Genomic DNA, 19977 nt, shown 5'->3' with positions numbered 1-19977 from the left:
AACGTTAACTTCGGCGGCACCGAAGCTAATATACCCTTCACAGGTGCATTTCTTTTAGTAATTATGTGTTCAGTTTGTATGGAAGCTATATGCTATATTAATCCGATCTGATCAATTTCTTCGGAGATTACATTGTTGCCTTAGCAAATAATCTATACCACATTTGGTGAAGATACATTGTCAAATGTGAAAGTTTTCCATACAAGAACTTGATTCCGATCGTTCAGTTTATATGGCAGCTATATGTTATAGTGGTCCGATATCGGCCGTTCCGACAAATGAGCAGCTTCTTGAAGAGAAAATGACGTTTGCAAAATTTCAAAAGGATATCTTAAAAACTGAGGGACTAGTTCGTATATATACAGACGGACGGACGGACAGACTGACAGACGAACATGGCTAAATCGACTCAGCTCAACATACTGATCATTTATATATATACTTTATAAGGTCTCCGACGCTTCTTTCTGGGTGTTACAAACATCGTGACAAACTTAATATACCCTGTTCAGGGTATAATTATCTTAAGTACTGTTGTGACATAAATAAAAAATCTAGTTCAAACCTACATATGTACATTAAATGGGTTATTATCCACTCCGCATGCTTACATCTAATGACTTTCAACTTGCTAGGAGCGAAGCCACAAACACTTTTTAAAATTTGTTTAACCACAGAAAGTCGCTTTTTACAGTGATAATTTTTTTCACTAAACGGAATTTTGTGGGTGCGTCAGGGGTCTGTTTTCGCCATCTAAAATACCAATCTCGTCAGAGTACAATGGAATGCTTGTACCAAGTTTCATCAGTACATCTCTAAACATCTGATGTTCTCTCTTGTATGGACGGGCAGATAGGCAGCCGGAATTCGAAACCTCTCGTCAACCTACCAATAAGCATAAATATGGTGCTTGTTCTTAGAAAACATCAGGGATTGTAAAATTACCAAAGTGGATATTTAAAACGCGTTTAAAATACATATTTCAAGACTTTGTTTTTTTTTTCCATATTTGAATAGGTACATACATAGGTACACAACTAATATTAATAATATTAATATAAATCTAATAGAAAAGATTCTGTCTGAATACATATAGTATGTGTAGTTAATGTACCAATAAAACGAAATTTCCAAAGGCAAACTGTAACTATTTCACCGGCGATGCTACATAATGTAACCCTGTAAGTACGATCCTACTTCGTTAGGTTATGTAGTATGTTAGGTGTATGTGGGGGTATTTCCATTCGTTCTGCTCTTAAAATACATACCGCTGCATATAAATATGTATGTATGTATGTTCATATCCCATTTTCTGTTATGGAAAAGGCAACCTTTTATTGCTAAAGGCAAAATAAATAAAAATAATTTGAGATTTAGTTTATCTTTATCAGTCGCAACATTTGCAACACCTCAACCAACAGGGTCTACAATCTGGCAATTTGTGGGTAAACTGAAAGTCGCCTCTTTACTGAGCAATTTTCCTGAGAAGTTTGTGCGTACGGAATCAAATGTAAATTTGTTCTTCTGTATTCTACAACAGTATAACCAGGCAATGGCAGATTCATATGATATTATATATTATTAGTTGGGATAAGAAATTACCTGTTCGAGTATAACAGAACATTTCATAAACTTGCAACTTGCCAGGTTTAAAGACAGTTAAGTATCTTCCGGTACATAACGCTTGTTAGTTATATGGGGTCTAGGGTGTGTTTTCACCCGATTTTAATTATTCTAAGCATAACAAAAACACGCTCTGCTATTTTCAATAAGATAACTCACATATTGGCCGATATATGCGGTGTAAAACCACACGGAATCAGAGGAATTCAATTTCAGTTGGATGAGTATCCGTACGTTTGGCCTACCGTCTGTCCGTGCAAGCAATAGCTTGAGTAAATTGAGACATCTAATTCTTATTCATGTTAGCGCTATAGACATACATACATATATGTACATATGTATGTATGTGTATACTTAACACGGAGCTTAAGTATTTTGTTATTCATTTGCAAAGTGCGTATCTGTTGAAGTCCAGACATTTATTAGCATTATTACGCACCGTTATGTATATTATTGGTGCTGACAATAGAAAAGATACGCGCAGTGAAATAACATACTAGTTATAGAAAATTCTAGAAATTCCTTACTAAATAGTCCGAAGAAGACCAGACCTTTACCAACTACAATCGATTTTTATAATATTTCATTTCTCCTATTACACATACAAATTAGTTATAATCATGGCATTTTTTTTAGTTTTTTTTTAATACATGTCTACATACATACATATGTCAGGTAGCTCAACATTTTTACTTTTTTAGTTGCGAATGTCTCACTTCGCGCTTATTCTCTGGACTACTCCGTTATTATGCAGATTTGGAGTATGTATTTTACCATTTTATATACTATACATATGTAAGTATGACTCTCACCCTTGGGAAGCACGTTTTATGAACATACATACATACATGTATGTAGGGAACTCGTGATTTTTGCCATATGAGTTATTAAATCAGACATGAGTGCCACAATACAAATTGATAATTTTTGGAAATTAGCGGAAATTCGAGAAAACAGGAAATGTGTCATTAAACTATTTGTAGTTTCAAAGTTACAGCAACATACTTATCTATCTAGATGAGGGCATAAGAAGTACTGATGTAGCCTGGCATTTATTGGGCAAACCGTATTCCTCCAATTTAATAATATAAAACCGAAACATATACAATGGAAATTGAACACAGACATGATTATAATGTATTAAAAAATCGATTGCATCCGAATATTAGATGTCTTTATAATTTATAAGATTTAAAGTGTGTTAAATATGACAAGTTGTTCGCAAATAAGATTAAATTAATATAATGAACTACGCGCTTTCAGCGCCAACTAGCGAAAATACCGCAAGACTGTTTTGACAACCTAATATTTGGAATATATTGATAGGGATGGAATATCGAAATAAAAACAAATTAAAATCCAAAATGATTAAAATTGATCCATACCGTATATGACGATTTTTATCGTTCCGCTTCTATAATAAGGCTCTTCGGATACCTAACGAATACATTGATTTACTTCATCCCGTCAATTTTACACTATCTTCGTTTGTTTTAAGCCAAATAAAAGACCAATTTTTAGTCCATCCGGAATTTTCCAACGGCATCAACCTGTAATATGATCTGATCTATCTATGATATGATCTGGAAGATTCGATTTCCAGAATTGAATAATTAATAATGAGCTATAAAAAATAAGTAATGCTTTAAAATTCGAAAGCCTGATAATAAGCAGAGAAATTATTATGTCAATGCTTAATATGAACTTCACCACCAAGTCAGAGCGGTATCGCAGGCAATTGCAAAGTTGGCAAGGAAAAACACATCCAGCCAATGTAATAATGGAGTCCAACCGGTAAGGTTAAAAATATAACTTAACCTAACGTGTTAAACTATGTACTATTGATTATTATTAATATACATTACGTGCATATGAGGATGTACATCAAGGAGCGTTCTAAAGTAAACAGGACTTAAAAAAAAAAAGAAAAAATGTTTTTTTGGCAAAATCAATTTATTTTATTCAAATTGAAGCAGAAGGAGATGCTTCAATACAGCTTTTTGCACGGTCCAAAAGCATGTCGAACGAGTGTTTTAGCTCGTTGGCCGGTATGGCCGCCAGTATGCCGGTGCAAGCCTTTTGAATGGCCTCTACGTCTGCATAACGCTTTCCTTTCATGAGCAAATGCGTTTTTCCGAAAAGGAAGTAGTCGCACGGTGCCATATTGGGTGAATACGGGGAGTGGTTAATATTTAAAATGTGATTTTTGGTCAAATAATCGGACCCAAACGTCCTTCGAATGTTGGATTCTGAGCAATTTTTGGTCGTCAGTCAACTTGTGCGGAACAAACCTTGCACAACCTTTCATAAGCCCAAATGTTCGGTCAAAATGCGATAAATCGATGTTTTGGAGATGTTCAATTTCATTTCCTTGAATTATAATGATGCTTTCGGCTGATTTTTGATGAATTCACGAACAGTTTCGATGGAATTTCCGGTGATCACGGATTGTGATTGGCCCACATGTTCATAGTCATTTATGTATGTCCTCACAACCACTTTGAAAACGTTGAAACCCCTCGTGCACTCTGCTACGGGATAGGCAATCTTCGCCATAAACTTGTTTCATCAAAACGTTTCGGTAAAAGTTTTACCAACTTTAAAACAAAATTTAATGTTGGCTCTTTGTTCGAAGCTCATTCTCACTGGACAATCGATAAAGATAGCAGATTCTAACGCACCAGCCGACATATAGATGGCGCCACCAGGCGGCGCTAGATTCAAAAAGTCCTGTTTACTTTGGAACGCACCTCGTATATGTACATCATACTTATATGTACCAAATGTTCGAGTGAGTAAAAAACTTCTGTGATAATGCTTATATTATTACTATTATTACTTATATTATAGGTCATAACCTCACTAAGTTTTATTACTACATATTACTTTAAGTGTCATAAAGCAACTTAGTTAAGTTTGTTCGAGTGAGGGAATGAAATACTCAAGTTGTCAAACTGCAAGATTGTAAATTCAACCAAAGATGCTTAATTTCAGGTATATGAAGAAAAATTTAAGAATATGAAAAATTCTTTGAAACGCATAAACGGCTGGGTGTCAGGTGAAGGTCAGAAATCACGATTGTCGGGTTAGGGATATATCTGAATTAATTGCATTAAGTTCTGTCATTACTCAAGTATACTCCAGAATATGTTTGTTGCTAGAATAATCAATAATATATGGGAGGGTGGGCAAAGAAGGTATCTTTGCCACAACGGTCGGTAAATTCAAGGCCCAAAGTATGGTTATCTGTAGTACTAGATTCCAAGATACAAAAATTTATTTAGCTACCTGGCTGTCATCGATGCACACCAATTTCGTGGTCACTTTCAAAGCTGATTTTGACAGTACGAAAAGGTGCCGCCTTTATGCCGCTATGTCGGTATTTGATATTCTCGCAAAACTAAAACGGCTTTGAGCAATACCAGAAGCTCCGTCAGGGTCGGGAAGGACCGAGCCGTTCGATTCTAAACGATCTACTCCTGGAGAAAACAATTAGATCTGAATAGGGAAGGTACAATCTTATACAAGAGTATACAACTGCTGGTGTACGCCGATAGGAGACATCGATATCATTGACCAGAACAACCGCGTCGTTAGTTCTGTCTTCCCCACGTTGAACAAAGAAGCGAAGGAAATGGGTCTGGTGCTGAACGAGGGTAAAACGAAATATCTTCTGTCATCAAACAAACAGTCATCGCACTCGCGACTTGACTCACACGTCACTGTTGACAGTCATAACTTCGAAGTCGTAGATAATTTCGTCCATTTTGGAAACGGCATTAACACCAACAACAACGTCAGACTCGAAATCCAAGGCAGAATAAGATGCTACATCGTCACCGCCCTGCTATATGGTGCAGAGGCATGGACGATGACAACATGTGATAATGAGGGAAAGATTCTGTAGAAGATTTATGGTTCTTTGAAAACGGCGAATACCGCAATCGAAATTTGCATAGTTCGGCGAATTAAAAGACAGCGGTTACGGTGGCTTGGCCATGTCCTCCGAATGGATGAAAATACTCCAGCCCTGAGAGTATTCGACACAGTACCTGCCGGAGGAAGCAGAGGAAGACCTCCACTCCGTTGGAAAGAACAGGTGGAGAAGGACCTGACGAGGCTTGGTTTCTCCAATTGGCGCCAAACAGTGACAAGTAAGAACAACTGGGATTGACTTTCACACAATTTCTGCATTAATCTCTATTATAGTCAAGATTTTACTTTCACTTTATTTTGCTAAGATAAGTAACCGAAACTTTAAATTTTTATGTTATTTTATGGAGCTATGGCGATTTAACCGATTTTATCCATTTTTGACACAAGTGTATACAAATGTCAATACTAGATCTCAGAGACTGTTTGATTTTCGATAAAAAGTCAGTCATAGACACTACGATAAATGATATCGCATGTCTCGCAAATGTCGGTATTTATATTGTGTCATTGGAAAGAAATCGTTTATTATACTACAATCTTTGTAAATGTATGGTGTGTGATGCAATGTTGTGGTATTTATTCATATCCAAGTCTTTAGCTCTGGTGTTATCTAACCAGATTAGAATATCTTTTCAATTATCATACGGAAATCGGATGGCGAGACATCAAGGACGTCAATCAAGTAAATAAATAGTAACAAATAACACATACATTAACAATAGCAGTTGAATAGAAATACGTATTATTGGCGCGTCTGGGACGGAATTGAATTTGAAAGTATAATTTAGTCACTTATGGTTAAATGAATTTCGTATGTTTTGCAAAGCTAAAGAGCTCGACAGTACGTAGTATATATAAGAGGCTGGCGTCCATGAGAACCCTGTACATGTATGTATGTATATAATATTTTGTATGCATTATATACGAGTATTTACAATTATACATATTTATTTATGCTTTTTTTTAATTTGTATGTATGTACAAATAAGAAAGACAAGTGCTAAAGAAAATGAAAACATGAAAATGAACGATCCAATCTATAACGCTTATTGCCGTTTTTTCAATGTCTGCTTAATATTATCCCAAACTACTGATAGCTAAACTGGAAGATAGCTTCAACTGAATGAACCGTTTTCACCAGCTTTTGGGGACGTCTGTGGATGTTCAGACGAGAACTCTTTTTGCCATCCAAACTGGTTTCCGTTGGCTAGGGAACGACGAGGCTGTGCCGCTCGTGCGAACCAGATATTGAGAAAATCATTTTTCAATATGTTGCCGATAAAGTTCTGGTTTAGCGCTTAACCAGACATTGAGAAAATAGCCCATAATATAAATCATTATTATCTCACGTCTCACAATAATAATCAGTGATGGCAGTTGGTGGAGTTATTGTTATTGGTCCTGGCGTTTCTTGGACATGTACTGAGTTCGAAGGAACTTTACTTCGCACTGATCTTTACCACTGGTTTAAAGGGTAACGGTGGCCTAGAACCCTAAAATTAAGGGTGTTTTCAGGATTTTTTTTTTAAGGTTTAAAAAAAGAGCAATCGATTTAAAATTTTTACAGTTTATTTATACACTTATGAAAAGTACAAAAATATTTTTTTTGTTAAATAAAAAATTTTTTAACAATATTAAAAATGGCGTTCAAAAAAAGTTATCTTAAAAAATGATTCCCGGTGCCGTTGTTGATTTTGACTCTTCAGAACATCTAAAACATAAAAACCAAATAAATTATTAATCACTAGGAGTGCGGCTATCACTGGAACTACAACCAAAAAAAAATTGAAAATTAAAAAAATTTCGCGCTTTTGAAGTTCAGTTTCTGAAAACAGCTATTTTTGGACCAGTTTTAGATCGAAAAAAATCGAAGTTCTTAAAATTAAAATTTGATCATAGTCCCGGCGATAGATATTGATCTTATAAACACCATATTAAAATTTCAAGTGATTCCGAGGGATGGCTTTTTTTTCCATGAACGGCCGAAAACCGAAAAAAGTAGTTTTGAGATAAATGACGTACAAAGCATCCATTCATTGAGCCCATCGACCGCGCGCTACCTGCTAGAACGGCTGTAGAAGCTAAATAATAAAGTGAATATTCTTCCAAAAATTTTACAGTATATTCTTAAAGGACTATACTTTCGAACTATCAAACAAAAAAAAAATCGATTTTTTGAAAATTCTAGACCACCGGCGTGCAGAGGCTTGTGGGAAAATATATTTTGTACCCTTTCCATCAACCATGATCCGTCTGTATGTGAACATCCCTAATATAAGATCCAATTTGACATACATAAATAAATGCCATGAAAATCAAAAGAGCAAATCGAACGATATAAACAGAAATAAGAAGAGCAAGCTCGGGTATAACCGAACATTTTATACTCTCGCTATTTAAAAAGGCCAAAGGCAGGGAAATGTTAAAAATTCAACACACATTTGAAGAACGTGAATTTATTACAATGAAATTTGGTATGTTATTAATATTTGCCATTGTCCAATGATTAGTTCGATTAGATTATTAAGTAAAGTAAGTACATAAGATATTGGACATATTGGACATTGGAGTAGTACTCTTGAATATTTGGGTACATTAAAGCTCTAAACACTGCTTAGTGGATGCGTAAGCGCATAAACGACTAAAAGCACTGTTCACTGCAACCATGACGAATATTCAAAGAGAAAGTTAGACTGTCTTTAAAGAAAGCATAGTGAAAATATTAAGGAAGAACAAAGACCCTAACCATAAAGAAATCATCAAAGGAATGTTGAAAGCATTTCAAGCTTTAGGTGGCTTAATGAGTCTAAAACTACAGGTTCTTCATTCCCACCTCGACTTTTCCAGAAAATTCAGGCGATGTGAGTGAAGAAAGGGGTGAACTATTTCACCATTATATTAAGGAGATGGAAGAAAGATACAGAAAAGATGAAGCAGTGCAATAATGGCAGACCACTGTTGAAAGTCTTAGAGAGACTTTCCTGATGCTTCCTACAAGCGAAAATGTACCAAAAGGTTTCTGCCCGGGCGAAGAATGTGTTTATTACTTACTAATGAATATATTTTAGATAAGAATAAGTTTTGTTACGCAATTATAATTAAACAATTTGTTTTGTCTTTTATCTTTTAGGATTATAGCTTGTTTAACATAGATATCTGTATTGTCAGAAAACGTGACGTTCTATGATAAAATAAAAGTAATTTTTGGATTCAGAACACCTAAAACCAAAAGTATTATGCCAAAAAGTTAAAACAGTTCTTAAGTTTTTTTGTCGACTTGTGTAGTTAGGTTAGGTTAAACGTTCGATCATAAAATGAAGCTCGCTTAGACAGCTTAGAACGTTGTGGTACCTATAAACTCCAAAAACTGGATTATAAGACCCTAACAAATCGAAAAAGCGCTTTGAAGCTATCACAAATTTGTTGAGATGGCAAATATCAGCTTCCGCTTTGTCTTCTGGTTCGCCGAGGGTAAGATCACAGAGATGTTTTAGCCTCAGTCTAGCAAAGACTGAACAATGGAGGAGCAAGTGCCTAGATGTTTCCACCTCACTCTCCTACATGCAACTTTGACAACTAGCGTCCGACAAGATTTTTAGGCTTATCGCATGAATGCCTATTGGACATTGTCCAGTAAGAATTCCTATATTTTTGGCAAAGCGAACTTTGCTCAGGGCAAGTAGTTTAGTTGATTCTGTGTTTTATTCTAGTTCAGAAGGATCACACAGTCGCACAGTGGTTGGTCGTCGACTAGCGCCTGCTAAGCGCACGCGGGAATCCATTGGTGCAGTGCTAGAGCGCAAGATGCCAATGGAGATCCAACCTTATCGGCTTTGCAGTTGCTCGCGAATGAATTCAAATTTTGTCAAAACGATATTTTAAGATTACATTGTTATCATTAATAGCTTCAGCTCAAATTTGACATGGTCATCATGGTACAATCGTAATGAAAATATTTACAAATATCTTGGTAATCCCATGGTAAAGAAAGCACAAGAGAACAGCAGAAAGAAAACTCCGTGATTATCCACATCCTAATGCTAATGCCAATGGTTTGCTGCAAGTCTGGTATCAAACCCGCCTTTCTAAAGAGCAACTTACTACCGCCATGGGCTCAATCGCAGCCTTGAGCTTGTTTAGTTTTAAATACAAACACATACATACATACATATATACGATTTAATATTTATTACATATTATTAGGCCTTCGTTGCTTCAATAAATAAAAAAAATATTAAATTTGACTCGAATCGACCCATTTAATCTGTGAGCCCAAGCCGAATCAATATTTTTTTTTTCAAGTTTGGTACAACCTTTGTATGTTTGTGTAAAGTTTGATTTCCATGTGTCAATTGTGTGTGTTAAGCGGCTACGACGCGAACAGTTTTTCTGACGATTTTTACCATAGAAAGAAAATTTAATAAGTTTCCTTGAAACTTTCTATTTCAAAAAATCATGACTGCGGAATCGTTAAAAATATTGCTGAAGTGTTTCGGCACTTCATTAGGAAAAAGAGTATGTGAATGGCATTCAGTGAAGGTCGTGAAGTGGTCGACAACTTTCCTTTTTGGAGTCGTCCATTCATCTCTGTTAATGACGCAAGTAAATGACGAAATGGAAACAGTGCTTGAAAATCGTTGTGTTGATATCAGAGAAATACCAGAATCTTTGGTAAAAACCACGTGGAATAAGAGGTATAATGTAGCAGAGGGCGATCATCAAATGCATAATTACGCATGGATTTATAAATATCACGTAGAAACCATCCAACAATCTACCAAATAGCTCTCCAAAAATTAGCCGAGGCAGAAAAGACCACGTCAAAGTCGTTTTAAAAATAAAGTAGATGCTCATCGTTTTCTTTGATTACCGTGATGTGGTTCATTCCGAATTCGTTCCAGAGAGTCAAATGGTCAAATAAGAAATACACCTTGCTCGTTTTGAGGCTTTCACGTGAGGCAATTCGTCATAAATGACCAGAATATAAGGAAAATTGGATTAATCGTTGGTTTCTTGTATATTCTCAAAAGTATATTTGAAGGCGATAGTAAAGCTTTGAGTTAAAATACAAGAAAATATTGTTACTTTTTAATAAGGGTTCATTGTATGAAATAAACTACTTAATTTTAAAATAATAAGAGGATGTTATTCAACATGTAGTCATGCTGAGTTTTGAGAATACGTATACGTAATAGGCAACCAATGCATGCAGTAAGGACAAGTCAGATTTTGAGCGAGTTCAACGTATGCGATTATTTACTCACACATGAACTGATGTGTGGTTAGTTAAAACCAGAAGCAAATTTGTTTTCTTCTTTGCACTTTGCATTGCCTTCTCAAATATTGAAAGACTTCACGCGCATATCTCTGTCTTGCATCCTAAATACAGAAGCATTAGATAGAATAACTTTGCTTAATCGTTTCACTATCATACCGTATATTTCAAATATATTTGTAAAGACGTTGATGAACGAGACCATAACACCAATTCTAATATTTAAAAAATTTTTTCTTACATATTTCTTAGTATTTTTTTTAATCACAGATCCAAATACCAAAACTTTTATGTAATTTAACAAAGCACTAAAAAAATTACGAGTTCGTAGTTGGGCGTAATAAATGAAATTGACCGAAAAAACTACGCTCCATATGCCTGCAACTGATATCAGGGGTTTCGAATATCCGGCGGACTTTACTCCATATGTATGTAGGGTACCTCAGTGAAACCCTGGGAAAATTTTTTTATATTCCTGGCTTTGTTTCCTGCAAGTTACAAGAGTATAAAATGTTCGGTTGCACCCGAACTTATCGTTCCTTACTTGTTTTACTTTTATGTGCGTTCACGTTTTAGTTTGACACCTACGGCTGCACGTATTACCAATATTTTCTTCAGCACTGTAGTGTCAGCAAATGTTATTAATTTCTGCAGGGTACTTAAGAATACAAAATTTGAAACATCTGTATAAATACGACTACACACACACTATGATGTTAAGTAGGCGTTCGAGAATTTTGTGTTGATTGTTAAAATTGAAAATAAATGCAGTGCACATGCACTGCTGACCTAAACTGCGACAGTCTGTCTGTCATGGCTCGGAGCGGTCGGCAAACTCGTGCCAAATCTGACATGATGATTGAGACGAAGGCATAGCAGACTAAGGAGAGAGGTAGGGAAACAAGTGCATGTCTGCAACTGTCTGAGGTCTGAGGTTGTACATCCAGGTAAAGTGATGTCTAAAAGCAACACAACAACACAACAACACAAAACATAATGGATTTCGATTGGCTGAATGTCTTGCTGGCTGTGAGCACATATTCACTAACATGCATATGTCGTTAGTAATGCTTTCAAATAGCCCATATATGGAGCGGCCAAGACAGACAGATAGACAGGTAGAGGAAATCAAATACGTAATTTTACACACACTCTTCATATGTATGATCGAAACCGAGTCACAGTGGACAATCTTTTCAGATTCATGGATTCAAAAATATATTTTTGATTAAACTACTATATAATCGATACTTTAGGGCTAATCTGCAGTATAGCCAATAACTGATGTATCAGTGTTGTTCCATTATTTGTATGTAATATTGTGAGCATATGTATACATTTACATATATAAATATTTAATTCTTCATATTCTATATTTTTCAAATGCTAGCTTTGCTAAATAACAATTTAATTCAGATTTCTGGATGAAGATTCTGATCAAACGCTTTATTAATAAAATACATGGTTTTATCGAGTATTTATGGACTTAAACACAGTGGCGCTCAATTGTTGTTTATTGTTGTCTGCCGTTCGGCTGCATTTTTCAACAGAGCTCAAATAGTCGGTCATTAAGTCAGACATACGAAATCAGGTAGCCCTTGTTTAGCCTTTTACTGCCCATTCGGAACGCTGTTGCCGAGTATGCTCAGACGATGCGTTAAACAAGGCATTCAATTTTATTTAAATTGCAACGGCAGCTGCGAAGCAGAGGAATAACGCCTGCATTTCACCAGTTGCGCTTTGGTGTTTAGAGTCCAATTTGCAATGCATGCTTCACTCAGGGCGTTTCGTACAGAATGCTATTGGCGAGTGAGTAATTATATACCATATGTCTGGGTATGGCGCGAAATTGTGTTTGTATTTTTTTTCTACTAACCTCTTTAAATTTTTATCGATGCACTTTTCGTCCAGTGATGCAGAGAATTTCAAGGTCCAAATCAAAGGTGCACAAATTTTTTTTTTTTTTCAAATAATATGAAATTTAATACTTGTACCAAAAACTCACATATGCATATTAGTGAGTATGTTTACCTTTATCACAATCGAACGTTTAAACTCTTATATATTGCATGTGGTAATACGTTTCCAATAAGTTAGATAATACTAATCCAATTCTTCTTCTCTGAAAAAAATATTAATTTTATATTTGCATGAACTAACCAAATGACGGAAAATTAAAGCATACTTTTCTGCAAAAAAGAACTAAAAAGCAAAAACCATATAAAGGGGCATACTTAACGCATGTTTTCTTAACCAGTGATTGTTCACACAAAGATGAGAAAATCAAAACACAATAAAGTTGCTAACAAAACAAGAAGAAACGTTTACTTCGTTCACAAATGCAACGATTTCTTAGATGAACCGATGAGCCGATCGTTCGGTTTGTATGGCAGCTGTATGCTATAGTGATCCGACCTGAAAAAATTCCTTAAAGATTGCATTATTTCTTTGGCAAAAATCCATGTCAAATTTCGTGAAGATATCTCGTCAAATGAAAAAGTTTTACATGCAAACAATTGCTTCCGAATGTTCAGTTTATATAACAGCTATATGCTATGGTGGTCAGATATCGGCTTATTGTTGAGAAAAGAACAGTTGAAAGTTTTCAGATTGATATCTCAAAAACTGAGGGACTAGATCGATATATATAGACAGACATGTCTAAATCGACTAAGCTCACCATCCTGATCATTAAGTCAACAAAACTAAAAAAAAACTTCATTAATTTCAGAGCAATGACTTCTTAGAAGCTCTATATTATTATGTTTTGTAGCTTTTATACTTAACTATTATATTATGAAAATAATTGAACTATTGACATAACTATTAACAATGTCTCTTTCAAAACAATCTTATAATCTTAATCTTATCATGTATTTCTAAATACCTTCAGTCTAATCTTAGTATCTATAATTTATATATTCTTATAAATTATGCAGTAAGGCTTTAAGTGAATGAAAATAATAGCCTTCAAAGCTATAAATATAACTATAGTCTTTTGAGCCTTAGTAAATTTATCACTCCTTTCGAATTGCAGTCTAATGACATTATTGACTATAAAGCTAATGTTTAATTATAAGTAACTATGTATATTATAATTAAAAAGAGTAAGGTAGGTAGGTAGGTAGGAGTGCAGCCCTATCGAGCTCAATTAGCACTTGATGTGCCATTTTGATACATTATTCGTAGAACCTTTTGTATCTGCTATTACGTTTCACTTTCTCTCTCAAACCATTTTGAGGTTTCGATGAAACTACTTATGTATGTCCGATATGCTTTTGGTGGAAATCCATTCAAGGTTTGGTGCTTGGTGGATTCCGAGTGTTTTGTGTCGGGTCTGTGCTAGAGCTGGGCATTCGCAGAGAAAGTGGAAGATTGTTTCCTTGTTCCGTGCTACTCCGCAGCTACTGCAGATGTCGTTGTAGGGCATACCCATTTTGGACGCATGTTCCCCAAATGGCCAGTGCCCTGTTGTAGTAGCTGTTATTCTGTAAATACTTTTTCTTGACCTATTTAATAAGTCATTGGTTCTTTAATTGTCATATGTTGGCCATAATTGTTTAGTTATAAGGCATTTTTTAATGTTTTTCCACCTGTTGTTTGCAATTTGTTGGAATTGTCTATTGATCTCTCCTTTTATCGATCCTAGCGGGCTTGGTATTAGCTCCGTCTCGGATTTATTGAGGAAGGCTCCTGCCTATGCCAACTCGTCTGCTTTTTCGTTACCGAAAATGTTCCTGTGGCCGGGAACCCAGATCAAGTTTAGTTGGAGCTTGTCTTTTATTGAGCTTAGTGCTCTCTTGCAGTTGTGAACTATACTGGAATTTGTCATGGGTGAAGACAATGCCAGTAGGGCCGCCTGGCTATCCGTAAATATAGTTACTTTATGTATATTCCCGTGGTTTTCTAATAGAACTTCGCAGGCTTTTTCTATGCCTAGTACTTCTGCTTGGAAGATGCTAGCCGGCTCGGCTCGGCTAAAAAGAGAAAATTCTTATAAATAGACTTACAGTCCATCGGCTAACCTTCAGCTATTTAATCGCGACAATGGCTATTCTCAACAAGTCATAAAGATATTTTATCTTCGGAGCCTAAGCAGGTATAGTTGGAGCATCTTTTAAAATTTTAGTTCGAGTAGAACTAGGACACCCCGGAGCTTTAATTGGAGACGATAAAATTTATAATGTAATTGTAACAGTTCATGTTTTCGTAATATTTTTTTTTTAATAGTTATACCTGTTATAATTGGTGGATTCGGAAGTTAACTTGTTCCATTAAAATTGGGTGCTTCCGACATAGCTTTCCCACGAATAAACGATACAAGATTCTAATTATTACCTCCTTTTCTTACACCACTATTAGTGAGAAGTATAGTGGAAAACGGGGTTGGTACAGGTTGAACTGTTTATCCACCACTATCATCTGTTATTGCTCACGGAGGACCATCAATTGACTTCGCTATGTTTTCACTTCACCTAGCTGGAATTTCATCAATTCGAGGAGCTGCAAATTTCATTACATTTCATAGTTCATATTCGCTCAACATGAATTTCATTTGACCGAATACCTCTTTTCGTTTGAGCAGTTGTATTAACAGCCCTATTACTTTTACTATCATTGCCAGTTTTAGCAGGAGCTATTACTATATTATTAACAGATCGAAACTTAAATACCTCCTTTTTTGACCCCGCTGGGGGAGGAGACCCTATTCTTTACCAACACTTATTTTGATTCTTTGGACACCCAGAAGAATATATTTTAATTATACCAGGATTCGGAATAATTTTTCATATTATTTGTCAAGAATCAGGTGAGAAGGAAACTTTCGGATCTTTAGGAATAATTTATGCTATAATATCAATTGGACTTCTAGGATTTATTGTATGAGCCCTCCATATATTCACAGAAGGAATAGATGTGGATACTCGGCTATTTCACTTCATCTGCAATATTTATTGCTGTACCTACAGTTATTAAAATTTTTAGTTGATTAGCTACACTATATGGGACAAAATTAAATTATTCCTCAGCTATACTATGAGCTCTAGAATTTGTAGGAGGATTAACAGGAGTTGTTCTCGCTAACTCATCTGTAGATATTATTCTTCATGAAACATACTATGTGGTAGCTCATTTCCACTATGTGTTGTCATTAGGAGCAGTATTCGCTATTTGTTCACTGATACCCATTATTCACAGGATAAGTCTTAAGTCCTAAATGATTAAATAGTCAATTGATTATTATATTTATTGGTGTAAATCTATCCTTCTTCCCACAACACTTTTGGGATTAGCAGGTATACTTCGATGGTATTCAGACTATCCAGTTGCTTACATAACATGAAACGTAGTCTCTACAATTGATTCATCTATTTCTTTACTAGCAATCTTAGTCTTCTAATTCATCATCTGAGAAAGCTTAGTAACACAACGACAAGTAGTTTACCCTATACAGCTTAGCTCCTCAATTGAATGACTTCAAAACACCCCTCCAGCTGAACACAGTTATTCAGAACTGCCTCTTTTAACTAACTATCTAATATGGCAGATTAGTGCAATGGATTTAAGCTCCATATATAAAGTATTTTACTTTTATTAGAAACTAATGACAACATGAGCTGCCCTTGGCCTTCAAGATAGAGCCTCTCCTCTTATAGAACAACTTACCTTCTTTCATGATCACGCTTTAATAATTTTAGTAATAATTACAACATTAGCAGGCTACTTAATATTTATATTATTCTTTAATTCATACACTAACCGAAACCTTTTACATGGTCAAACTATTGAAATAATTTGAACAATTCTTCCAGCAATTGTTCTACTATTTATTGCCTTCCCCACTCTTCGGTTACTTTATTTATTAGATATAATTAATTAATTAGCAATTTTATTTTCCGTATTTGACCCTTCATAAAGCATTTTCAATTTGAATAAGAATATTTGTTGGACTTCTTCTAATTCCTTCCGCCTACTGATTAATATCGTCACGACGACACATTTTTTGAAATTCAATCCTTCTTACAAAACATAAAAAATTCATAACTCGTTTAGGCCCCTCAGGATATTCAGGGTCAACTTTTATTTTTGTTTCTATATTCTCATTAATTTTATTCAATAATTTTATAAAATTATTTCCTTATATTTTAACAAGAACATAATTTAACACTTACACTTACATTAGCTTTACCTTTAAGATTATGTTTACACTTTATGGATTAATCATACACAACATATGTTTGCTCATTTAGTTCCTCAAGGAACTCCTGCAGTTCTTATACCATTTATGACATATATTGAAACTATTAGTAATATTATCCGACCTGTAACTTTTGCTGTTCGATTAGCAGCTAATAGAATTGCAGGACACTTACGTCTTACCCTTTTGGGAAATACTGGCCCTTCCCCTAATCACATATCGCTGGACCACCTCGATCGATTTCAACATACCAAATTATGTGGCAATCCTCTGACATTTCTATGTTATAGCCACGCCTACTTCTGCAATACGTGCTTCTAGTTGACTTTTTATCGAAAATATCGGTTAATGTGTGAGATATATAATTGAAATTCAGAGAGAATCCTTTCCTGATATTCGTATGTCTGTGTTATACAAATGTGTTGAATCGGGTCAATTTTTTTCGCACTTCCGGATGACTTTATACCACATATATTGGCAAATATGTGAGTTATTTTAATGAAATTGAGAGAGTTTGTTATTCTTATAACACTGTATATTTGTGTTTAAAATAACTAAGAGGCCTTATGTACCTGCCCTTAACTACAAGAAGGAACTGAGCTCACTAGGGGACAAGCTCCACCTAGACTTGATCTGGGTTCTTGGCCACAGGAACATCTTCGGCAACGAAAAAGGAGAAAAGTTTGCAAAGGCAGAAGCTTTTCTAAACAAATACAAGGCAGAGTTAACACCAAGCCCACTAGGATCGATCAGCGATCAGAGAGCGCAATATACAATTTCAACAACTAGCAAATAACAGATATACAACAAAATGCAATATAACTAAATAGATATGGCCAAAATATGACAAGACAAGAACTAACGACTTATTAAATTGGTTCAGGATAAGATCTTCAGACTAACTGCTAGCATAATAGGGCATTGGCCATTTGAAGAACATGCGTCCAAAATGGGTATGACCTACAATAGCATCTGACGAGGCTGCGAACTAGTAGGAAATAAAGAAACAATTTTCCACTTTCTCTGGGAATGCCCAGCCCTATCACAGATCCGACACAGAAAACTTAGATTCCATCAAGCATCAAACTTGATCTTAGCTCTTCCTTACTTGTTTTAACATGATTTTGTAAAAAAATCATGCTGACATTTTGTTTTGGTATAAGGGTTTGTTCCCAAAGTTCATTTGTTATCTTCTTGATATTGTCGAATATAATTTTTTTGGACGACCGTTAGTCTTTTGTTGGGCTAAATAGTTACATTGTTAATTTTTTTTTGATGTTCACATTTGTGTAACTTAAGAGATATTTTTGAATACTCCTGAAACTATATTCCTCCCATTGTAGGTTTATACAATGATTCCTCCTTAATGTTGGACTCAAGCGTATCAAAACAACGTAGTAAGCAACTTCAGCAAGCCTATAATTTGTAGGTAATATATTTGAAGACATCAAAAAAATTGCTTATAATATATAAAGAAAAGAAAATTGAATATAATAATTCCTAGCGGCAGTTTCACGACGTCATGTGCGAGAACTACAAATTATGTCTACAGCCTGCAGAGAAGATCTCGAATAGACCATTTACACGCCTACTTTTGGACTGTTGGCAAAGAGAATATGACAAACGCCCTTATCGGAATTTCCGCTTCAATCTTCTTGAATTTGAAGAACGCTTGCGTCGAAAATTCCATTCAGTGTATGATTTTTTGGTAATTGTTAGCTTTCTAAAAAAGAGAGCCCTCTGCACAGTGCGACTTACAGGAATTCATTTGCTACCTTATGAACACGATGTACTGCAGAGTTTTATCGAAAGCCTCGTAACGGTTCGTCACATTGAATTGCGTCTAATGCAGTTACCGACAAGATTTTTTGAGCTGTTGGGAGATAGAGCTGTACATATGAATGTCAGAGAACTAATTTTAGAAGGTTTGTTAAGACAAAGTCTTTATGATGTTTTTACATACATTTTACATATACTATACATATATACGAAAAAAAGGTACAATTTTGACTGATCCAGATATAGAGGCTCTTCATAAATTCATTATTGAATCGAAAATTCTTCGACATTTGAACGTTTCCAATTGCAGTGTGACCCAATATAACTTTCCTTTACTAGCTGATGCCATTCATAAGTCCAATTCTATGCGAAGTTTCGTATGTAATCGGCTAATCGGCAAACGAATTACTTTGGACACGTTTAAGATTGCACATATAGTATCCTCATTAATCTGGCAGAACAAGTTGAATGAACTGGAAATGCAAAATTGTGAATTTCAATCTCGCGATATGGAAGTAATAAGCGAGTACTTGGAAACGTCAAAGAGCTCAATGCATAAACTAAATTTCGCTTACAATTGCATTGGATGTGATGGAACTGAATATATTTTTCGTGCCATAGTCCTTAGCAATACTTTAACCCATTTAAATATTGGTGGTAATAAGTTGGGAACTAATGGAGGTCGGACGGTGGCTAAGTATCTTAGCTCTTGTTATTTGCTTATCTATCTTAACATTACATGGAATCAAATTTCTTCCGATGCTATGAATTTAATTTTAACAACAATTAAAAAACCTATTAAACTACATAGGATTGAAATTATAGGAAATCAATTTGATGGCAAATCCGCTAGCATTTTACGGCGCCTGCTCGATGCGGGTGTTTTACCTCAAGAGGGAATCGATGTAGTACCTGTTTATGACGATAGTATAGCTGACTATCGTGTCACGCGATACGATTAAACATTGCGTATACATACTTACATATATACAAACGTGTGTGCATAAATTAAACATTTAATTGATATAAAAACATACTGAGCGAAATTGTAATATAATAAATGTGTTTTGATTTTTTTACAAGATTTCTTAATCAGCACATTGGCTGGCCGATTATCGGTTTTGCAATGCATTTTTCGCCATATGTTGGTTAGACTAATTCGAAG

The 19977-nt window shown here is 35.2% G+C and overlaps 1 protein-coding gene and 1 pseudogene across 1 annotated transcript; both read left to right on the top strand.

Annotated features, from left to right (window-relative positions):
* The first annotated feature begins 14876 nt into the window (after positions 1-14876).
* LOC120770064 lies at positions 14877-16550 on the top strand (annotated as a pseudogene).
* A 1926-nt stretch (positions 16551-18476) lies between these two features.
* Positions 18477-19774, top strand: LOC120772991 (protein NLRC3-like). Its single transcript, XM_040101904.1, has 2 exons — positions 18477-18958; positions 19032-19774. Exons 1-2 carry the CDS (start codon positions 18556-18558, stop codon positions 19772-19774), a joined length of 1146 nt encoding a protein of 381 aa, XP_039957838.1. The 5' UTR covers positions 18477-18555.
* Positions 19775-19977: the final 203 nt, after the last annotated feature.

Source organism: Bactrocera tryoni, chromosome 3 (genome assembly GCF_016617805.1).
Source record: "Bactrocera tryoni isolate S06 chromosome 3, CSIRO_BtryS06_freeze2, whole genome shotgun sequence".
Lineage (NCBI taxonomy): Eukaryota > Metazoa > Arthropoda > Insecta > Diptera > Tephritidae > Bactrocera > Bactrocera tryoni.
This window is presented reverse-complemented; position numbering and strand designations above follow the sequence as displayed.